This window comes from Staurois parvus, unplaced genomic scaffold (assembly GCF_062004578.1).
Source record: "Staurois parvus isolate SC_StPar_1 unplaced genomic scaffold, SC_StPar_1.0 ptg000017l, whole genome shotgun sequence".
NCBI classification, from domain to species: Eukaryota; Metazoa; Chordata; class Amphibia; order Anura; family Ranidae; genus Staurois; species Staurois parvus.
The window spans coordinates 8,195,683-8,219,300 of NW_028317813.1; the positions used below are offsets into that span (position 1 = coordinate 8,195,683).

Below are 23,618 nucleotides of genomic sequence, written 5' to 3' on the forward strand. Positions count from 1 at the left end.
GCACCCAAACTTGAGTTTGCTTCCAATTTGCATTGAAAGGATAAGTTCACCTTTCACCAAAAAATAATAAATGCACATTTTTTGCTAGTAAAAAGATGAGCATTTATTATTTGTTGTCGTGGGAGTCTGGAATGTGTATTGGAATGTACTGCACCAGCGATCAATAGATCATTGGTGCCATGCAGAACTCCAGCAGACCTGTCAGTGTATCTGCTTGCTCGTATCTTGTATGGGCAAGCCAATACTTACTGAAATGAAAAATCACTGAAACACCACAGCACTCACAGCGCCAGTGTGCAGGGGCCGTTCATTTCATACATGTTACATCCTGAATATGGGTGTAACATGTTATGAAAGGTGAACTTATCCTTTAAATCAAAACTAAGCAGTGATTGTTCTCTTCTGTAGGGAATGCCTTTATTTTTCTTTGCTCGAGTTTTTATACAATAAGTTCAAATAATTTTGCATTTGGAAAAATGACAAAGCGTTTCTAGTATAGTCTGCATTGTTATATCATAATGCATTTTTTAATACTGTAGTATTGAAAGAGCCGAAAGAACTTCTTTAAATAATTAGCCTGAATTATTAATTCATGGCTATAATGGAAGCCTAATGCTTTGGATCTAGGTTTGTTTCACTCTAGTCTGTTCCATACAATGTTGGCGGAAGTAATTCAGTGAATAGATGTATTTTTGTTAGAAAGTCTTGTAAGACAGTGTTGCCTATGAGGCAGTATTCCAACATTTGTATAAGCTATCCTTGCAGAAGGCTTTATGTCTTTCCATTCAGATGATTGAATGTCTTTTTTGACTTCATCAATCAATCATTGTTGCCATTTGCTATTACTGTGACCATCCTAAGTCTCCACTGTTTGTAGAGTAGCATTGCTAAATAAGTATATTAGTGGATCCATCTATGTACCTTATTTTAAAATGCTTTGTGAGATATACAGTATGTCATTTGATAATGTTTGTAGAGTGCTGTATGATGCAGATGCATTACTAATTACTATTGGGGAGATGTACTAAAACCGGTACATTCAGAATCTGGTGCAGCTGTGCATAGTAACCAATCATCCTCTATTTTCAGCTTTTTCTATTAAGCCTTGGTACTAAAACCTGGAAGCTGATTGGTGTCTATGCAGAGCTGCACCAGATTTTGCACTCCCCAGTTTTAGTAAATAACCTCCTATGTGCCCATATCCTGAATAGTTATTTACACATATAAATCATAATGGCTCTTACTTGAAAAACAACCACAGGAAATAATCAATACATTGCTAATGCTATGAAATGCAGATGTCAGTATGTCCAATCCAGGTGCCACAAGGATTTTTTGGAAGTCAGCTCCATTGACAATTAGAGAAAACCTTGAAAGTTAAGCTAGCCATACACTGCTGCTCCGGCTGAATTTCAGTCAGTATGTTGGTTGTCCTATTCAACGGAAGTCAACTGTTTAATCAACTTCTGGGCTGGCTGAATTTCAGTCCGTATGTTGGCTCTCCCATTCAACAGAAGTCAACTGTTTAATCAACTTCTGGACTGGCTGAATTTTAGTCCGTATGTTGGTTGTCCCATTCAACAGAAGTCAACTGTTTAATCAACTTCTGAACTGGCTGAATTTCAGTCTGTATGTTGGTTGTCCCATTCAACAGAAGTCAACTGTTTAATCAACTTCTGGACTGGCTGAATTTCAGTCCGTATGTTGGTTGTCTTATTCAACAGAAGTCAACTGTTTAATCAACTTCTGGACTGGCTGAATTTTAGTCCGTATGTTGGTTGTCCCATTCAACAGAAGTCAACTGTTTAATCAACTTCTGAACTGGCTGAATTTCAGTCCGTATGTTGGTTGTCCCATTCAACAGAAGTTAACTGTTTAATCAACTTCTGGACTGGCTGAATTTCAGTCCGTATGTTGGTTGTCCCATTCAACAGAAGTTAACTGTTTAATCAACTTCTGGACTGGCTGAATTTCAGTCCGTATGTTGGTTGTCCCATTCAACAGAAGTCAACTGTTTAATCAACTTCTGAACTGGCTGAATTTCAGTCTGTATGTTGGTTGTCCCATTCAACAGAAGTCAACTGTTTAATCAACTTCTGGACTGGCTGAATTTCAGTCCGTATGTTGGTTGTCTTATTCAACAGAAGTCAACTGTTTAATCAACTTCTGGACTGGCTGAATTTTAGTCCGTATGTTGGTTGTCCCATTCAACAGAAGTCAACTGTTTAATCAACTTCTGAACTGGCTGAATTTCAGTCCGTATGTTGGTTGTCCCATTCAACAGAAGTTAACTGTTTAATCAACTTCTGGACTGGCTGAATTTCAGTCCGTATGTTGGTTGTCCCATTCAACAGAAGTTAACTGTTTAATCAACTTCTGGACTGGCTGAATTTCAGTCCGTATGTTGGTTGTGCCATTCAACAGAAGTCAACTGTTTAATCAACTTCTGGACTGGCTGAATTTCAGTCCGTATGTTGGTTGTGCCATTCCACAGAAGTCAACTGTTTTATCAACTTTTGGGCCGACTGAATTTCATTCAGTATGTTGGTTCTTTCATTAAACAGAAGTCAACTGTTTTATCAACTTCTGGACCCGCTGAATTTCAGTCAGTATGTTGGTTCTCTCATTCAACAGAAGTCAACTGTTTAATCAATTTCTGGGCTGGCTGAATTTCAGTCCATATGTTGGTTCTCTCATTCAACAGAAGTCAACTGTTTTATCAACTTCTGGACCCGCTGAATTTCATTCAGTATGTTAGCTCTCCCATTCAACAGAAGTCAACTGTTTAATCTACTTCAGTTGGAGGAACATGTTGGAAATTTTCCACTAAGCAGCTGCAGTCACATATCAGTGTAGTCTGTACAATTTTCCAGCAGGGGGGAATTACTCTGTTCACCTCGATTGTGTGGAATCTGTTAGTTTATTTTCATTCAACCAGTGAGCTGAAAAAGCTAACCATGTATGGCCAACTTTAAGCACCAGCTGAAGCATTTGTCGCCTGGCTCCTGGAATTTTCCCAACCCTGGTTTTAGTTGAATTAAAATTATACAAAGACCATACAGTCACAATGGAGTGTATGGTAAAATTTAGAGCCAATAGCTAATAGGTTATAAAGCTAAAGGTTCCCAGGGACTTCAAAGGATGGTCATGATCAAACCATTTTTTCTATATCTGAACACTTCCTGAACTTGAAGAGAAAAGGGAAGGAAGAAATCAGGAAAGGCACTGGCAGATATTTTCTAGCATGTTCAATTGTTTTTCTCCTGACATGGGGTGGTTAAGTCTTTTGAAGGATGTTAAGCACTATGGGCTCTTTTTAGGGGTTAAGTTCTGTGGAGCTTCGAAAGTGCTTCTGTGGTAAGAGGTATGGGGGAAGGTTAGAGGTTAAAAGCTTATTTTAGGGGTTAGGTTAAGTATAGGGGAATGGTTAAAGTTCCGTTCATATCTCACACTTTTGTATTTCTTTATAGTCCTGTATACCTTGGTGTTATGATTTGTGGCTGATTTTCTCTAGGAAAGGTCATAAAATAATTTTTTATCTCATTGAAAATTCAGCTTTCTGAACTCCCTCTCCAGTGCTCTATGCTGACATAGCTGAGTAACAGCCCGACCCTCATCACAAGTGTTCTCCCAAAGACTTGTATTGAGAGGGGGGTATGGGCTCTTTCACATGGATGTTCTGATCGGGTCCGCCTGCTTGTTTTTCAGGCGGACCTGATCGGAACCTCCATTCTCCTCTATGGAGCTGAGGTTATAAACGGACATGTGTCCGTTTACACCCTCCGACATCTGATCCACCAAAAAGGGATGGATGGGGATCAAATGGACTGCCTGTCCATCAAAAAATGGACAGGCAGTCCATTTTCATCTGACCATCCACTGAGGAGAGCAAGCAACTCTGTGTCTGCTCTGCAGTAACGGAGCAGACACAGAGCTGTCATCTGCTGGCTCAGTGGGTATCATCAGAGATCCCCCACTGAGCAAGTGGATCCGCTTAACAGGTCCACTCCGAGTGAAGGGCCCTATGTCAGACCATGTCTGTTACTGAGTGCTGATCTTTGAATGCACTGGGTCTGTTATTGGTGACTATGGGACTGTATACCTGTTTAGACAGAAAATGGAGATTGTTAATACAATGTCTATCTGTCTGTAAATCTATTTCTGTGATTTGTTTTTCTGTGGGTGTTAAGTGTTAAGATGTACTTTATTTTTAGGTAAAGGTTAGAAAAAGAGAGACTTGGGGACAGAACTTATTTTACATATTTTTGGCAATGAAAGCCCAAATGGTTCTGATAAATGATCTTCTGCATAATAAAGCAAGTAATATATAAACTGCTGTTACTGTTAGTGTTAGGGTTTGCTCTTTGTCTCCCTAAATAACTTTTGCATCATATAATTTCTGATTATTTCTCTTAAGACTTCTTTACTATAAATGATCTAGACTTGTTTACTATAAATGATCTGTATGCTTTTAAAGTTTATCCTTTTCAGAAGAAATGTGATTTGACTAACAGATTTGTAAACCTTTTTACTTCTGCCCCCTTGCATAGGATAAGCTTGCTAAAGAAGAGCAAAGTAGCAGCATTAACCTAAACAAGCTGAATGTTCAGTGGCGTGCAGTGCTGCGGGAGGTGAAGGCCAAGGAGTTACGGAAAGATATAGAAATACTCAGTCAGACCTTTGAGAGAGTTGTAGATTGCAAGAACAATGTCATCAAGGTGAGCAGTTCATAACTGTAAACAGGAAAAATCCACCTATTCTACCTTTCAGCAAACTAAAATGTAAACTTTGCTCATTGCTTTCCATGTAAAGATCATTATTAAAATCATATCAAAATGCCTAAAATGTTGCAGGGCAAATGAACAGATTCACTTTAACATTGGGCCCTTTAGTTGCTTATATTTCTATTTCTTTTTTTTGCTTCCTTGGAGTTCTGCTTGCACGCAAGAGTGAGAAGCAGCCCTTGAAATAGTAACTTCAAGCTTGCACGGGGTTGAGAACTTTCTTCCAACTCCCATGTGATAGCACTGGGTGTGTGAATAGCCATTTACTAAGCAGCATTGTCATATGGGAGAAAAAGGACTGAGTTACATGTTCTCTAATCTTGGACTTTCCACCATATCAGTTTGTTTGATAGGACAAATGATAAGGCAAGGTAATTACAAAACAGATGAAGGGCCAACATTAAAGGCTAAGTTTGCCTTTTCGAAAAAAAAATAATTGCACATATTTATGAAAATAAAATTTGCATATATTATTTTTTTTCCACAGGAGCCTGCAGAACATTGCATCTGTGATTAATGGATCATGGGTTTAGTGTTAGGCTCCTGCCTCCAGCTTTCTTGCCCATAACTCTGTAAGGGCTGTCAGTGTGAAAACTGGAGGAGGTGACAATGAGCTATGAGGGCGCTGATGAGCACCCTCATAGTTCATTGAGTACTACAAGCCAACAGCCGATGCAGCTGTGTAGGCGGATGGCTTGTAATTTGTGCTATGAGTCAGATTAAAATGAATGGTCTGCCCTACCCACAACGTGCGCATGCAAACTCGCATGCACAGGTCTGAATCGAGGCTCATATCACAAACCTGTTCTTACATCAGCATTCTCAGTCCCCCCTTCACATTACAGTCACTCTTCTGCACATTAACCTCCCCCCCTTCACACTACTGTCCTCAACCCCCCTTACTTTACTATTCTCAGCCCCCCTCACATTACTGTCCTCAGGCCCTCCCCCCACACTACCGTCCTTAGCCCCCATTACTGCCAGAGTCCCCTTAACATTACATTACTGTCCTGAGTTCTCAGGTCTCTTATTGCTGTCCTCAGCCCCCCCATTACAGTCCTCATTAACCCCTTTAATATCCTTAGTGACTCCATTAATGACCTCAGCTCCTCATTAATGTCCTAAGCCCCGCCATTACTGTCCTGAGCCACCCCCCCATTACTGTCCTCAGTGGCCCCATTACTGTCTTGTGCCTCCCCCATTACTGTCCTCAGTGGCCCCATTACTGTCCTGAGCCTCCCCCATTACTGTCCTAAGCCCCGCCATTACTTGTTCTGAGCCACCCCCCCATTACTGTCCTCAGTGGCCCCATTGCTGTCCTTAGCCTCCACCATTACTGTCCTCAGCCCCCCTTAACTGTCCTGAGCCCCCCCATTACTGTCCTGAGCTCCCCCTTAACTGTCCTGAGCCCCTCCATTAATTTTCAGCTATCCCATTTATGTCCTCAGCCTCCTTCATGTCCTACCTTACACAGACAGGGAGGAGGATGGGAGCACAGCAGGTTTGGCCAGAGGGCAGGAGCTGCAAGTTGGTTATTGGCTGCTAGGACCGCCCTGCATCCTAGCAACCAATCACCTGCTTGTTAATTTGGGTAACCCCCACCCTCCAGCCAGAGCTGTCCCGCCTCCCACTGTCAGCATTGTGAGAATGAGAATGACAACGATGGAGGTGACAGCTCTGAGCAGAACAGTTCCTAAATGGCAGTACTACAGCGGTCCGGATAGGACATTGGCTTGGTCTGCACACGGAGCACGGTCCACCAATTAGTGATGCCTACTGTACAGGGTGAATGAAAGTAAAAGCTTTACAAAAAACTCTGCAGCCAACACACATGGCACACGTTTCTTAGTACTAATTTTTTTTCACAGTGCACATGCCCAAATATTGTTTTTGGCCAGAGGTTTGCTTGGCCAAATTGTATGTATAGTATGGTATTGAAAAATAAATCTGATACTTTGTTTGTAGTCTTTGATAAAGGATGTAGAGGAGGCAGATGAGCAATACACACATGCCTTACGTAGTCACCTCCAGAACATCGACCAGTTATTGGAGCTTCAAAGGGAACGTCTTGATCTGCTACAAGAAGAATATCAGCAAGAACTGGACACTGTGTTGCAGGAATTTGATACAGAAAGGTTTGTGGATTGCTAGGGAACAGATGGTATTATATTTCTAAAGCCTTGTACACAGTGTAATGCAGGCCATAGACGGGCCGTTTATCGGTCCACACGAAAAATCGGCCGATAATCACACCGTTAGTGGAGCCAGCCCGTCTGGCGTTTTTCGCGGATCTCCTCATTTATTTTTATCGGTCATGCTGGAAAATCCATGAAAAACAGTCGTTTTTCGTGGACATAGGTGGCAGCATCGGCAACGGGGCCGACTGTTTTTTCGTTTATCGACCGAAAATTCGGCCGATAAACAGCACGTCTATGGCCTGCCTAAGTTGTTTTTGGGCTGAACGAAAAAAACTGACAGATCACTGTACTAACACAATTAGTGGCAATCTCCCCTGCTGTGCTATTGTATTCTGACAAGGGAATGGCCAGCTTATGTTGGATCGTCTGCCATACACACAGGATAAATGTCAGCCAGTTTCTGTTGAACTAGTCAATACCGCCCAATATTCGGCCCGTGTGTACTTAGTTTTAGTTATTAGATAAGCAGTCAAAGCCATTGTAATTTTGCAGCAGTCAAACAATGCCAGTGATTCTAGTGCCAGTTCTGGCCCTGGATCAGCAGGCACCCCTTTTTTTGTTATAGATTAGTGCATTGGCACCAGGTCAATGCATGTAGTGGACAAAGTAAGCTCATCTTCTGTCTCACTGTTCTAAAAATCCATTTAACCACTTGCCCTGCTGAGGATTTGCCCCCCCCCCCCCCCATGACCAGGCCTTTTTTTGCATTACGGCGATGCATTAATTTAACTGACAATTGCGCGGTCATGCAGCGCTGCACCCTATTGAAATTTACGTCCCTTTTTTCCCCACGAATTTAGCTTTCTTTCGTGGTATTTGATTGCCTGTGCATTTTGTTGCGCAGTTTTTTGAGAAAAAAAACAATATTTTGGACTTTTTGCTATTAAACATGTCCAGTAAAAATATTTTAAAAGTAAAATTTCATCATAAATTTAGGCCAAAATGTATTCTGCGACATGCCTTTGCTAAAAAAAATCCCAATACGTGTAAATGAATTGGTTTATGTGAAAGTTATAGTGTTTACAAATGGCGGTATAAATAATGGGATTTTTTTTCTACTAGTAATGGCAGTGATCAGCGACTTTTAGCGGGACTGCGGCGGACATTATGACACTGGAGGGGAACTAACTTGGTGTCACTGACACCCCAGTGACACCAATACAGTGATCAGTGCTAAAAAAAAATGGCACTGGACAGGAAGGGGTTAATGTGAGTGGTGATCAAAGGGTTAACTGTGTGCTGGGAGTGTTTTACTAGGGGGCGGGGGGGTGTTCTTTACTGTAAGCACACTGATCGGGATGGCTGTACTGTTCACAGCCATCCCGAGCAGTGTGCTCGAGCTGACGGAGGAAGATTATTTGTAAACAAAACAATCTTCTTCCTCGTTGGAGATGCTCGGTAATCACCGGGCGCTGGCGGGTAATTACTGGTCGGGACCCGGTGATTGACTTCCATGGCTGCGAATGGCGGTGCGGGTAAGGTGTGCGCACCCCCTACCTGGAAATGCAAAATGACGTGTGTATATATATATGTATATGTGATTCTGCGCACAGGTGCCGCCCTGTGGCTGAATATCTGCTATAGGGCGGTCCTTAACCTCTTGCCAATCGCACTATAGCCGAATGATGGCTACAGCGCGGTTGTCCAATCCTGGGAGGGCGTCATATGACGTCCTCCCAGAACGCGGGCGCACACACCCATATGGTAAATGGCCAATCACAGCGGCCTTTTACCACGTGGTTAGCCGTGTCCAATGACACAGCAGATCACCGGTAAATGCAGTTGTCACAGCATGAGGAAAGTACTTCCAATAACTGGCAATTGTCAGAGGACTGATGATCAGTGCCCAGCAGTGCCGCCGACAAGTGCCCAGCAGTATCACCCACCTGTGCCCATTAGTGCCCATCAGTGCCACCCACCTGTGCCCATCAGTGCCTAGTAGTGCCACCCACCTGTGCCCATCAGTGCCCCCCATCAGTGCTGCCCATCAGTGCCACCAGTCGGTGCCACCCATCAGTGCCACCCGTCAGTGCCACCTGTCAGTGCCCATCATTGTTGCATATCAGTGCAGCATCATCAGTGCCACTTATCAGTGCTGCCTATCCGTACCACCTCATCAGTGCTGCCTATCCATACCACCTCATCAGTGCCGCCTATCAGTGCCCATCAGTGACGCCTATCAGTGCTGCCTATCAGTGCAGCGTCATCAATGCACATCAGTGAAGGAGAAAAATTACCTGTTTGCTAAATTTTATAATAGAAACAAAGAAAAACATATTTTTTTAAAATATTTTGCTATTTTTTTGTTTCTAGCGGAAAAAAATAAAACACCCAGCAGCGATTAAATATCACCAAAAGAAAGCTCTATTTGTGTGAATAAAATGATAAAAAATTCATATGGGTACAGTGTTGCATGACTGTGCAATTGTGATACAAAGTGCGACAGCGCTGAAAGCTGAAAATTGGCCTGGTCAGGAAGGGGGTAGAAGTGCCCGGTAGGCAAGTGGTTAAGCGGTTAATATACGGTCCCCAGATATGAGATGTATCAGATAATTAACTGATAAAAGTTTTATTTTGTTGAACCTCATGTCCTGCATGACACTTCTTAACCTTTTTTATTGTGGCCTCTATGATACCACTGCAGTACCTAGCAATACAATGTTGAACTTGCAGTGCATGATAAATCGAGTTCTGCATTCCCTGTGTTGTACTGCTTAATAAACAAGTACTTTATCTAGTACATCAGCTTCAGAGGCTATGACAGCAATCAGGGCTTCCTGGTTCCTGATTGTTAGTACAAGACCCGGAGCTCTCAGTGAGGGCTTGGTCTCTGAGCTGGGAGCATGCCATCAGCACAAACACTGTGTTGCATTTATGCTGTCACACGGATAAAGGTCCACTTCTGTGAATCCTCATATATGTATATGTTCCTCATATTCATGATCAGTAATGCCAGAGATATGGGCAGCTGGGCTGTAAACATAAAGCTATTCAGTGGCTACATGACCTTCCTCTATAAGCTCACTGAAGCCTTTTCTACATGCTATGGAGCACAAGAAGGAAATTGTGCATTATAGAATAATGTTAGAAGAGGCTATGGTCCCACATGGGCAAATGTGCTTGATATGGCTGCAATAAAATGACTATAATACTTAGGTAAATAGACTGGACTTTCTGAATTCAGCACAGTTGCAGAGCTCCCTGTATAGCACTGGATGTTCATTGATGAGTGTTCTTGTTCCTGGGAGCTGCTGTATAGCTGCGTTATATCAATAACATATTCAGAGCAAAGCAATATAGATCTTGTACGTTGCAATAAAAGTAAATTGAGTTGTTATTGATGGCTTGCATTGTGGTCTTAACATGTTAATGTTTCCTTAAAACATTTTATGGTTATGACAGATTGATTTTTCCGTGTAAAAGTTATAGGCTGAGAAATGTGGTTCTGTGGTCAAGATGTATACACAGGGATGCAAGATGTGATTCACTGGTGCCATCTTCTGGACAGAAACATGAACTGCATGTCTATGAATCTGAAAGCTGAATTCAAGGCACATGCACAGATGGATAGATAGTATTATAACTGGATTTCTTTGTCAGACAATGTTCCTGAATTACTTTAACCTTTTCAGCTCTTGTACCATTATGGACCACAGCAATTTTTACATTTAGCTATGGGCCTATTGGCTTGGTGATAACTTTGTTATTACTTAAAATATATGTCAATCCTTTTGTTAAAAAAAAATGATTAACAATCCCAGTAAAGGGGAACTAAACTGCATCTGAGCTCAACAAACTAAAACCACTATTTCATTCATTTTGATATTCAAAGCAAACTCCCCCAACCATCCATGTCTCCATGCTTTATTTTGTTGAGAAATCACTTTGAAAAACACCCCCTGGCATTTTTGGTTGTGGCCATCTTGAGTAAAGGCAGACGATTTATGCAGTATTTACTTCCTGGAATCCATCTGCCCTTTTTTCAGGCATGAACAAAGACTTCTGAGATGTACAACATCATTTTGCCTAGGCCTGAAAACCAGGAAATAACTGAAGAAATGTAAAAAAAAACAGTTCTAACAAATATATAAAAAATACTTTCTTATCTATATACTAATGCTAGCAGCAAAGGGATTAAAAATAGCAACGTTGATTGAGAGAGTTTAATTCTGCTTTAATAAACTCAAAAAGTATGCAAAATCACACATCACAGGACACAGAAGGGTTAATTATTAGATACTTTTGCAATAGGCATATTAGTACTTATAAAAAAGGGTTATTAGGCTGCTTTCACACTGTGGTTTGCTGCACTGAGCCATAGACAATTATATCCTGGGGGGTTGGTGTGCTTTTAGAAAGTGCACCACACCCGCAAGATGTAATATAAGTCTTTGGCTCAGTGCAGCTGCCCTGCAGGAAAGCTACAGATGCACTGCACTTCACCCATGGTGTGGGTAAACCACAGCGCATCAGTGTGAAAGCAGCTTTATAGGAGACTCAGGACAGTAAGGGCTCGTTCACATTTGCAGTTTGGAAGGCAGTAAAACCCTGTAGTTCATTGTTGCCTGCGACTGGTTACCAAATCACCAAATCCAGTCAAAATGAAAAAAAATTAAAAGCAGCTAAAAAAAACTGTAGTGGTTGACTTTTATAGAACAGACACTCGCCTGTTCCTTGATCCAGCTGTGTGCTCACCGCAGCCAGTTTCACTGGCCGCCCTCACTCCCCAGTGCCCGCATCTTAAGTGTGCGCACCTGGCTGTGAAAGCTTGTGGCTTCACAGCCGGGTGCCCACTTCACATGCGCGAGTAGTGCTGTGCCTTGTGAATGGTCCCGTAGTATTCTGGGATCTGTCACGTGTCCCAGAAGACTATGGGAAGGAAGACAACTTCCGTTTCCGATCGCCTAGCTGGTCGCAGCTGAAGTGGGAGCGAGCGAGCGGGGGACAAGGCCCTAAAGCAGAACTTCCCCTTTTGGGTGGAGCTCTGTTTTAAGTGGCTCTCACTGACCAAAAAGTTGAGCACCCCTGCTGTAGGTGATGGACCTGTTCTCTCTGTCCAGGAGGTTTTTCTGATCCACACTAATTACTTCTGATAATCCCAAGACTCCTGCCTAAAAGCTAAAATCAGCTGTATCACATGTTGTAGGGCAAAGAAACAGCAGTCCCTAACCCATGTGCTCGCTGTGGGGACTTCCTCAGAGGGTGTGGGGCCTGATTGGGTTAGGCAGAGGATAAATCCAGATGGTGGAGTGACCTGTGGACACTTCTTTGATCCTCCTGGTGTTGCTTCAGGTAAGATATGCCTTCCAGTGCCTCTGGTGTACATTTGGTTTGTTGTACCGATATGTATACCAGCTGAACCTGCTTACATTCCTGGATATACTATCAGTTCTTAATGCTATGATATTTCAATCCCGGGAATGTGATATAGACGTGTAATTTGTTTTGTTACGAATAAAAATGCGGACAAAATTTTCATTATTTGAAGATTTGGATGTATCCCTATTTTTGAATCACAATAGTAACAAATTTCAACAAATCCAAACTAAATTATAATGAAATGGAATATCCGATTTTTGAAAATGAATTTGAAATCAAATTAGAAAATACATTTGAATTCAAATTTGAAAATTAATTTGAAATGGAAACATATTGCAGTAAATATAGTAGGGTATAAAGTGAAATAAGATGATGATTCCTACTCAGGCTGCTTTATAGAATAGAAAAGAAAAGAATAGAATAGAATAAAACAGAATAGAATAGAAAATAATAGAATAGAATAAAACAAAATAGAATAAAAAATAATAGATCGGAATATACAATAAAAGAATAGTGCAAAATAGAATAGAATGAAAATATATAGAACAGAATAGAATGAATATAGCAGTTTTCTGAAATTTCAGATCAATTTGAAAATAATGAACATATTAAACAAATCCGAATATACAAAACTAATTTCAAAAATGAATCTATTAGATAACAAATTTGATGAATCAAATTATTAACTTAACAAAAATTCCAAAACGAAACCGTTTTTTCCATCATGCGCATCTCTAGTGTGATACCTGTAATGCAGTGGTGGAAGAGGAGCAGGGCTTACCACACACTCCAAAGCATTTAAATGTTTTTTTTCAGGGAGTGTCTTGTAAGTCTACTATTGGCTAAAGCCCAATTTAGACTCCCCTCTCCTACCCCCTAGTATTCTCCCTTGCCCCTCAGGAGACTCCTCCTGCTATATTTTTTTTAGTACTTGCCTTTTCCAAATGTCTTCAGCTGATCACATGGATCACATTTCAGAGGAGGGTGGAGCAGCAGCTTGCTGGCATTTGGGATGTGATACCGCTGCCTCCTGATAACCTGTTTTTTTTTCTTCTTTATTTGGCCGAATAGGGATTATGAATGGGATTGTCATCCAGCAACTGGCGTGTTGTGGTCCTACTGACTTTAATTGTTGAGTTTGACTGGTGCCAAACCATGCTAAATTTGCAGCAGCAGTGAAACTAAGCATTATGACTGCTACATTTGTTCAGCACTTTAATGATATATGCTATATGATACATGTTGCTGCCCGTGTAAACAAGGCCTTAGTGAGGGCAAACAGTGTTCCAAATAGCAGTAAAAACCCAAAAGGGGTCCCAGTCTTCCCCAATATGTTCCAACACCAAAAAAATAAAAGTTTTGGCTGAACACACTGGCTGAAGTCCATTCAGATTTTCAATGGGTTTGCTATAAATAAAAAAAAGTTTACTTCTAACATAGACAAATATACCAAAATAATTATTTATACTGAGATTACAAATTGAAACATAACAAACCACATAGCAATGTTCACTTATATGTATGAAAACGTGGCCAGTAATGGAACTTGAACAAGGATGAAAGAAAGACAGAGCAATACAACAGGTAAGATTACAGCTTTTACTAGCATTAAATGTATATTACTTATGTATTCATCAGAAAGATGATCACGGAGCAAGAAGACAAGGAGATACTGTATTTGCAGAATGTGATGCTGGCCATGGAACAGAACACACTGGAGAGTGAGGGTGAAGCTAAGCAAGAATTTCAGAGTATGAGAGATGAGATAAAAAACAAGGTAATCATGGTCCCATCCTAGTTTTCTTAAAGCGGTTGGAAAGGCTGAAGGTTTTTTACCTTCATGCATTATATGCATGAAGGTTAAAAAATCTATGTGCAGCAGTGCCCACATCCCCCTCAGTACTTACCTGAGCCCCATTGCGATCCGTTGATTTGCACAACAGCCTCGGCTATCCTGGGTCTCTGCCTTCTCATTTGCAGAGAGAGCAAGCTGTCAGTCACAGCCAGCCAGCCAATGAGGAGGGGGGGGGGGGGGGCAAGCCACAGCTCCGTTTGTGAATGGACATACGGAGCAGCGGGTGTCCCCATAGCAAGCTACTTGCTATGGGGGCACCTGACAAAAAAGAGCCAGGAGAGCCTGCAGGGGACCCAAGAAGAGGAGGAGGCACACAGCAGGTAAGTATAGACATGTTTGTTATTTTCCAAAAAAAAAAAAAATGGACCTTTAGAATTGCTTTAAGTGCACCTGTCATCCAGTGATTTAATTCAGTAATAAACCTAATACCGTGCAGAAGGAGCTCAAGTAGGTTGGATTTTGTTTGGTTCTGCCAAAGTAAATATTTTATTGTATTTTGTAGTGGTTATATTTAATACCTGTCTAAGACGAGTCATGCATGTTAAGATTATCTTACCCACTGTGTGTGCCAGGCCAGTGGGAAATGGTTAATATGCAAAGCCTGAAAAATGAAGGGAAAGGAGAACATGACTGAAACCTTTAAATGCAAGAGTGTAAATCATGTTTAGGAGGACATAAACTTCATTGTGAATGTGAGCTCAAGAACAAAGGGAGCATGACTAGAAACTAGCAAGAGGAGAGATCAAGGGTAAGGTTAGAAAGCATAATTTTACCAAAGTCTAGTGGATGCTTGGAACAGATTTCCAGCAGAGGTAGCGAGTTAATCATCATTAAATTAATTTAAACTTGCTTGGGATATACTCTATATTGCCAAATGCATTGGGATACCCTTCCAAATCATTGGATTCAGGTGTTCCAATCACCTCCATGACCACAGGTGTATAAAATCAAGCACCTAGGCATGCAGACTGCTTCTACAAACATTTGTGAAAGAATGAGTCGCTCTCAGGAGCTCAGTAAATTGAAGCGTGGTACTGTGATAGGTTGCCACCTGTGCAATAAGTCCATCCTTGCTACTAAAAAGTCCACGGTCAACTGTTAGTGGTATTATAACAAAGTGGATTCAACTGGGAGCAACCATCTCAGCCACGAAGTGGTAGGCCACGTAAAATGACATGTTGAATTGTACAGTGTGCAGAAGTTGCCAACTGTCTGCAAAGTCAATAGCTAAATACCTCCAAACTTTATGTGGCCTTCAGATTAGCACAACAGTGCATAGAGAGCTTCATGGAATGGGTTTCCATTGCCAAGCAGCTGCATCCAAGCCTTACATCACCAAGTGCTGTGGTGTAAAGCACACTGCCAGTGAACTCTAGAGCAGTGGAGACGTGTTCTCTGGAGTGACGAATCACGCTTCTCTGTCTGGCAGTCCGATGGACGTGTCTGGGTTTTGCAGTTGCCAGAAGATCGGTACTTGCCTGACTGCATTGTGCCAAGTGTAAAGTTTGGTGGAGGGGGATTATGGTGTGGGGCTGTTTTTCAGGGGTTGGGCTTGGCCCCTTAGTTCCAGTGAAGGGAACTCTTAAGGCTTCAGCATACCAAGACATTTTGGACAATTTCATGCTCCCAACTTTGTGGGAATACTTTGGGGATGGCCCCTTCCTGTTCCAACATGACTGCGCACCAGTGCACAAAGCAAGGTCCATAAAGACATGGATGAGCGAGTTTGGGGTGGAGGAACATGACTGGCCTGCACAGAGCCCAAACCTCAACCCAACAGAACACCTTTGGGATGAATTAGAGCAGAGACTGCGAGCCAGGTCTTCTCATCCGACATCAGTGCCTGACCTCACAAATGCGCTTCAGGAAGAATGGTCAAACATTCTCATAGATACACTCCTAAACCTTGTGGACAGCCTTCCCAGAAGAGTTGAAGCTGTTATAGCTGCAAAGGGTGGGCCAACTCAATATTGAATCCTACAGACTAAGACCGGGATGTCATTAAAGTTCATGTGCGTGTAAAGGCGGGTGTCCCAATACTTTTGGCAATATAGTGTATATACGCAATCTTCAGAGCGCTACAAGAGCCCAGAAACCTGGGGGCTTAGTTATGCAAATACCAACAATAACTAGTGTTTTGTTGCATTTGCCCACACCCTCCCATCTCTCTCATCTTTCTGTTGGTGACTTAATGTGATGAATGCCCTCAGTGACAAACTGTGAGGGACTTAATTTGTTTCATTATAGTTTATGATCTTAATAAATGGTAGCCAATTTAAGTTATGCATAAAGCTACCCATAGACCCAATATGATATTTGAAGCATCTATTTTTATGCTTAGGAATCCTTTGGCTGGGTGCATTCAGTAATATGTGGTATTGCTAGCACTGTGGTGGCTGCAGTATCTGCTGCAGCCAATTTGTTCCTTCCTCCTGTCCTCTCCAGGCAAATAAACTTGCTAGGTCACCACAGCAATTGGGAGGGGTGGGGGACAGTTAGATGTACAGGCATGATCCAAACTCCTTAGTGTCATCCTACCTTGCAACTCTGAGATTTATACCATACACTTGCAGATTTGGCTCCCTTATCTCCCATTTATGGGATGCTATAGAGTTGATTTGTTAAGGTGTACAGCATGGTGGCTTTTTTTACATCAATCATAATATATTGGATAGATATACTGCATAGAGACGTAAAGGTGTAACAAACGCTTTTGAACTTTGAACTAAATGAAAACCACAGGTACAGGTGACCTTAGTGCCCAGCCATGTTTCTTCTTTAAAGGAAGTAAAGTAAGTCTAATTGGATACTGTGGGCACCTAATCCTGTGTTTGCAAATTTGTGTCAGTATTATCCATTTGAACAGTCATCATAATGTCTTGTTTGCTTACTGGAAAAAATGTGCCATACATAATTAGGAAACTCACACACAGCACATTTTGTGAGCTGTTCCTACATCTGGGAATAGCACAGCTTTTTCCTATAATAGATTCTGTTGGTTGGGCCCAGCAGCCCTGTCCTGAAAAATCTACACAATTACACATAAGACACCTGATAGATACATGTTACCAAGGCCTCTTCTGAAGAACGCTAGTTAGACCATGCGTTATGAGGCCCTCATCTGCCACAGGTTGTACAACGCTGTCACACACTTAGTGCTAGATTTCTATTCATTAATTTTTTTTTATGGATAATTTGGTAGGGGGAGCATACAAAGCAATCTTGGCAAGGTTTATAATGGATGTAGAGGCAGTAGAGCCATGAAGGCTCATTTCTGTAGCTCATCAGTGTCCACAGTTTTTTTTTTATGTTCTAATAACCAGAAACAAGAAAAATAGATTTGCAGCATGCTGTTTGCTCACGTTGGCTCACTATTTGGTAGAGTTTGGAGGAGAAACATTCCCTACGTATGATTTTGGAGAACACAATAGAAGACCTCTGGAAACAAGTTCAACAAGCTCAGAAAAACTACATGAATGCCACAGAAGACCGCAAGATTGCCTTTGAAACCTTGAAAGCAAAAGATGAGAAAAGTGCAGAAGAAATTGCATATCAGATGAAAAAGCTTCAGAAGATCCAGGTAACCACTGTGACTTACTGGGTCCTTTTAATTGGGTTTGAAAGCCAAAGTTCACCCTGTAAACATAACAGAGGTTAATATTAAATATCTTCTTTGCAGGGGCACTTATTGTTACATTTTTATTCAAGCAACAGAAAGAAAGGTAATTAAATGTAACAAAAAATGGGATATTTTTCTTCCATTCTTTGTTACATTTAAGTACCTTTCTTTCTGTTGCTTGAATAAAAGGTAACAAAAAGTGCCCTCTGTAAAGAAGATATTAGATATTTAAAGAAGAAAATCAAAAAATCACCCATTAGTACACCCCTCCAACACAAAACACTAAATGGTTAACAAATTTTGAAAATCCTTTCCAATAAAGATTCACACCATATGTGCATGGAAAGTGAAGTGCAGATTTCACTTGCAGAGACATTAGTTTACATCAGTTTTCATGTGTGCATCTATGTGTTTTATACACATTGCAGATTTCTGTGCAGAAAAAAAATCTGCAAGTGATACTAGTGTTGTGGTGTGAACAGGGCACATAGAGAACAATTATTTTTTTTGTGCCCTTGCAGAATGCTTGCAGAAAAAGTGATGTCTCTGCACCATGGTATGAACAAGGCCTTAGGAGAAAAGTCTGACTGAATTTTCATAACCATATCTCTTTATGTCAAAAGATAACAGCATCTGGTCTGCCAAGGAGGAGGTGTAACAGCAGGGATTACATCATATCCTCTCCTCTCTCTCTGCAGTAAAAGGAAACTACAGTTCCCAGCAACCTCTGGGAATTGTAGTGAATGTGGGCAGGTACACAAGGCTTTTACATGTTGAATGTGTCTGAGAGTCTCAGTCCGCCCACCACTGCAAGTGGGGCTGAATTACATCACTGCTTCCTTGAGAAAGAACTACAGAAGGGATGTGCTAAGACCAGTGGCTGGGGGAATTGGAGGCATAGCAGCCACTGGTCTTAAAAACAGGAAACCAAAGAGAATAAACGGTTTGGTTTGAAAATGAATAGGCTGTTTCAGAGCAACTACTGAGTGAACCAGAAGATGGCTGACATATTCAGTGAAGGTAGGAAATCAGCAACAAGGACATGTAAAGGAGTTTTTGCCTGGAGTTCTGCTTTAATATTCACCTCTTGATCTGCCATGCTTAGCTTCAAAGAGTAGATAAAAGTGCCAAAAAATATGTAGAAACAGACACTTGTGAAGGAGTCAGTTTTTTGGTCCTGTGGTTTTCCCATCAGCCCCTATATCTTTACAGGACACAGTAGTAGCATGGGGCCTATGGATCAAAACACTGAGTACAGTGGGGGACTAGGAATCCATCAGCTTTGAAACTATAACTTAGTGGATTAAACTTGTTAACATAGTACTTCCAAAGAAATATCTACTAGGTATAGTGGTCCTAATAACGCATTAAAAACAGAGATTTGCTTTAATGTATAATTTCACTTTTCATAACATGTTACGTTACACCCATATTCAGGGTGTAACATGTTACGATCAGACCAGTCCCGCACCCCTTCCCCCCCCTTCCCCTGCCTGACTGGCCACGTCACTCATTCACAGGATTCTGTAAATGGAAAAACTACAAGTCCCAAGAGCCTTTGCAGCTGTCGACGTGTAGTTTTCAATGAACTCCCACGGCGCTTCACAGTGCCATGGTAGTTCATTGAGCTTTCCTGTCAGTAAGTATCTGCTTGCCCATACAAGATGTTCGAGCAAGCAGATGTACAGGTCAAGGGGAGACCCGCATAGCACCAGCAATCTTCTAATCGCTGGTGCAATACTTTAGGCTCCACAAACAAAAAATAATACCTGCAAAAAAGTGTGCATTTATTATTTTTTGTTAAAAGGTGAACTTATCCTTTAAAATAAACCAGTTATAATAATGTGTATTAATCTGAATACCCATTCTAAAAGTACTACAATGGTGCAACTTTATTGGTTAAAACAACGACATGCCCTGCTATTTTTCTGCATGGTTACCTTTCATGGGTGACACTTTTGTTCTGAAATTCAACTGTGAGGCCCCAACAGAGTCTGCCTTTTCTCCTGCCTGAGCACAGCTCTCTTCTGTTTGCAGCAGCAGTGAAAACTCAGCTAACACAGCATTCAGCTTTATGTCCTATAATCTGGACATCACGTTGGTAAGTTGACAGTTTCATAAATCCTCCCTATGCAGCAGCCTGAAGAAAGTTTAAAAAATGTAATAAAAGCCAACCAAAAGAAATTATTATTCTGCACTTGCTGCACAGTAATATAAACCAATAGTAGAGAAGTGCGGCGTTTCTGCCATGTCCATTCAGTTAGAAATATAATCATTTTATTATCTCTGTTCAATTATTCAGGAGTCAATAAACACCCTCAGAAACAAGATTTCAGCTCACACTCGTGACAGTGAAGAACAGAACCGGCGGCTGCGGGAGGATAAAGAAGTGGTGCACAAACAGTTCCTGAAGCTGAAACAGCAGATGAATCAGGCCAGGGCAGCTGAACACAGTCGTCTTACCACCCTTACTGTACAAAGCAATGCTGCACTGAAAGAACTGCAAAGAGTAATAGACAAGGTACCTATGAATTCCAGTCTGGAAGAGATCATATTAGTACTGAATTATTCACAGTTACAATATGTATTAATGTGACATTGCATATATTTGTTAGGCTCTGCTTCCCATTTTAACTTTATTAGAAGTAATAGCATAATGCAAAAATTTTTTTTTAGTTTTCCATCAAAATAAACAACATTTAAGTGGAGTTCAACATCTGGTCTCTGTTGGTAGTATACATTGTGCTATTATCTAGGCCACGTTTCTTCATTGCATGCTGTACAGTGGACTGGACATATTCTGAATGCCACTTGTGTTTAGTGTAAAATGAGAAAAACAAAATACAGTCACCATTGTAGTGCATTAGCTTTACACTCCTTCTGATTACGACTGTTTATTTTTTGGTTCTAAAAACTAAGAATTGTCTATTTGGATTAGCAGACCCTGAAGCATGGTTTACTTGTGTGGTGTTACAGCTGTTTATACTGAGCAGCTCGAATGCTGCATAAAAGATATGTTTTTTCTTATTCTAATTAGTGGATTGGTAATGAGGGGGATCTCTGCTTGTTCTTCTGATTGCAAGCAGCTTGATTTGATTACTTTTAACCAATCAGAGCTGGGAGCTGGCACCCTCTTGTGTGAGCCTAGCTGTGTTGTCAAAACTCCCCATCACTTCAACACATTCTTTGCATCCACCCAGTAAGGACTGCACTTTCTTTTATAAGTAGTAGCACTTTGCATCATTTAGTGCTGCACAAGTGTTTGTCAATATTTTAGTATTAAGTAAAAGGAGTTGTGTAAACAACGTAAAGTGTTAGCTCACCTTTACCAAAAAACTGCCTATGAAGGTAAGGGGCATCTGTAGATAAAAACAAACTGTGCAGCTCTGACAAAAGTTGAACAATACACTTGGTATAAGTGTAGGCCATTTACGTACTTCATGAAGCCTGACTGGAATACTCCCAGGATGTTGCTAAGTGAGGCCTAGTCATTACTGCTCGCCTCCACCATCACAGGAGTGATGAACTAGTGCATCAGGGGAGAGAGAGCTTGTGTGAGGTGGTTTGAATCAGAGAATGAGCTCACTCCTGTGATGGTGAATGTGAGCAGTAATGACTAGGCCTCACTTAGCATCATCCTAGGAGTATTTCAGTCAGGCTTCATGAGGTACTTAAATGGCCTACACCTATAGCAAGGGCATTGTTCAATTTCAGTCAGAGCTGCACAGTTTTTATCTACAGACACCCCTTACCTGCATAGGCAGTTTTTGTAAAGGTTAACTAACCCGTTAACTGCCTGTGTCAGCAAAGTCATGTTTCCACATCTGCAGCACTAAGGGCCTGCGTCTATGGGCTTTCACCTATGGCATCAGTTTGAGACACTTCCAATGCACATTTGACCTGCTTTAAGTGGATTTTGCATTCCCATAGATTGGAAACCTGCTTGGAACCAACAGACTGTCAACTCAGACCCTAAAGGACATCATCTCATCCGCCCAACGCTAACAATCATTTGCAAAAGCCATAGATATCCTGTTGACTTTAATCTGAGTAGCAAATTTCTATTACCAGAAACTCATTGGGCTTGATAAACATTTGGCAGTGAGCTTTCAGTGGCAATTTCTCCCATCATTTTCTTGTTACAATTTCTCACTCTGTACAACTGCACCCATTGTCTTTAGCTTGCATTAAAATGATTAATTGCTGAATGTAATTCGTATACCATTCATTCTGTACATAGGGTGAGCAGATCCTTCGGCTGGCAGAGATGTGCAGAAAGTTGGAAACCGAGGAAGAGAAAGTTCTGCCATTCTACCCATCATCCCTTAGTGCTGCAGAGAAAGAGGAGGCAGAAAAAGCCAGCATGGAGAAGCCATCTGAACAGCTGGCACTGGTGAGAATTGTTGTAAAATATTTCAGTTTAAAGCTACAGACACAAATAAGTATAAATACTTATGCAGAGCAGTCAGGGCAGTCTGTAGGAAGCAGACAAATTAGGGGTGGGTGTTTGCTGGGCTTGCTTACTCTGACTTCTATGCCTTGCATTACCCACTTCAGTAAAATGCCTCCTTGACTGCCACTCAACTGATTGCCTCTCTAAACTATCACAAAATAAAATCGAGGTAGGCGCAGACATAAATGCTATCAGACTTCTTGGCAACTGCTGTATTAGTGCACCATGTACTGTATATTGCTGAAGTGGTGACAGGGAAGTTTTCTACTCCCATCATTATGCCCTCAGTAACTCACATCACCACCCATTCAGCTGCCAGTGGGTTTATGGGAATGCTTGGACCATTCTTCCAGAAGCGTATTTGTGAGATCAGGCACTGATAACAGACGAGAAGGCCTGGCTCGCAGTCTCTGCTCTAATTCATCCCAAAGGTGTTTTTTCGGGTTGAGGTCAGGACTCTGTGTAGGCCAGTCAAGTTTCGGCACCCCAAACTCACTCATCCATGTCTTTATAGACCTTGCTTTGTGCACTGGTGTGCAGTCATGTTGGAACAAGAAGCGGCCATCCCCAAACTGTTCCCACAAAGTTCGGAGCATGAAATTGACCAAAATGTCTTGGTATGCTGTTGCCTTAAGAGTTCCCTTCACTGGAACTAAGGGGCCAAGCCAAACCCCTGAAAAACGACCCCACACCATAATCTCCCCTCCACCAAATTTTGTACTTGGCACAATGCAGTCAGGTAAGTACCGTTTTCCTGGCAACAGCCAAACGCAGACACGTCCATCAGATTGCTAGACAGAGAAGCGTGATTCATCACTCCAGAGAACACGTCTCCACTGCTCTAGTGTCCAGTGGCGGCATTCTTTACGCCATTGTATCCAACGCTTTGCATTGCAATTGGTGATGTAAGGCTTGGATGCAGCTGCTCGGACATGGAAACCCATTCCATGAAACGCTCTATGCACTGTTGTGCTAATCTGAAGGCCACACGAAGTTTGGAGGTCTTTGCTATACTGACTCTGCAGACAGCTGGCGACTTCTGCGCACTGTGCTCTTTTGCATGCACCATTTTACTGTCATTTTACGTGGCCTACCATGTCATGGCTGAGTTACTGTTGTTTCCAGTTGCTTCCACTTTGTTATAATACCACTAACAGTTGACTGTAGAATATTTAGTAGCAAAGAAATTTCACTGATGGACTTATTGCACAGGTGGCAACCTATCACGGTACCACACTTGAATTCACTGAGCTCCTGAAAGCGACCCATTCTTTCACAAATGTTTGTAGAAGCAGTCTGCATGCCTAGGTGCTTGATTTTATACACCTGTGGCCATGGAGGTGATTGGAACACCTGAATCCAAAGATTTGGAGGGGTGCCCCAATACTTT

General features: G+C 41.6%; 1 protein-coding gene across 5 annotated transcripts in view; it reads left to right on the forward strand.

The window, feature by feature from the left end:
• Positions 1-23,618, forward strand: part of DRC2 (dynein regulatory complex subunit 2) — a 60,842-nt gene that overhangs the window by 36,140 nt on the left and 1,084 nt on the right. For all 5 annotated transcript variants that reach the window (XM_089679408.1, XM_089679416.1, XM_089679424.1 and 2 more), the window contains 6 exons: positions 4,551-4,718; positions 6,750-6,919; positions 13,940-14,078; positions 17,539-17,736; positions 20,078-20,296; positions 22,016-22,168. In XM_089679408.1, coding sequence (XP_089535534.1) covers positions 4,551-4,718; positions 6,750-6,919; positions 13,940-14,078; positions 17,539-17,736; positions 20,078-20,296; positions 22,016-22,168 — 1,047 coding nt within the window. The remainder of the gene's footprint in view (positions 1-4,550; positions 4,719-6,749; positions 6,920-13,939; positions 14,079-17,538; positions 17,737-20,077; positions 20,297-22,015; positions 22,169-23,618) is intronic.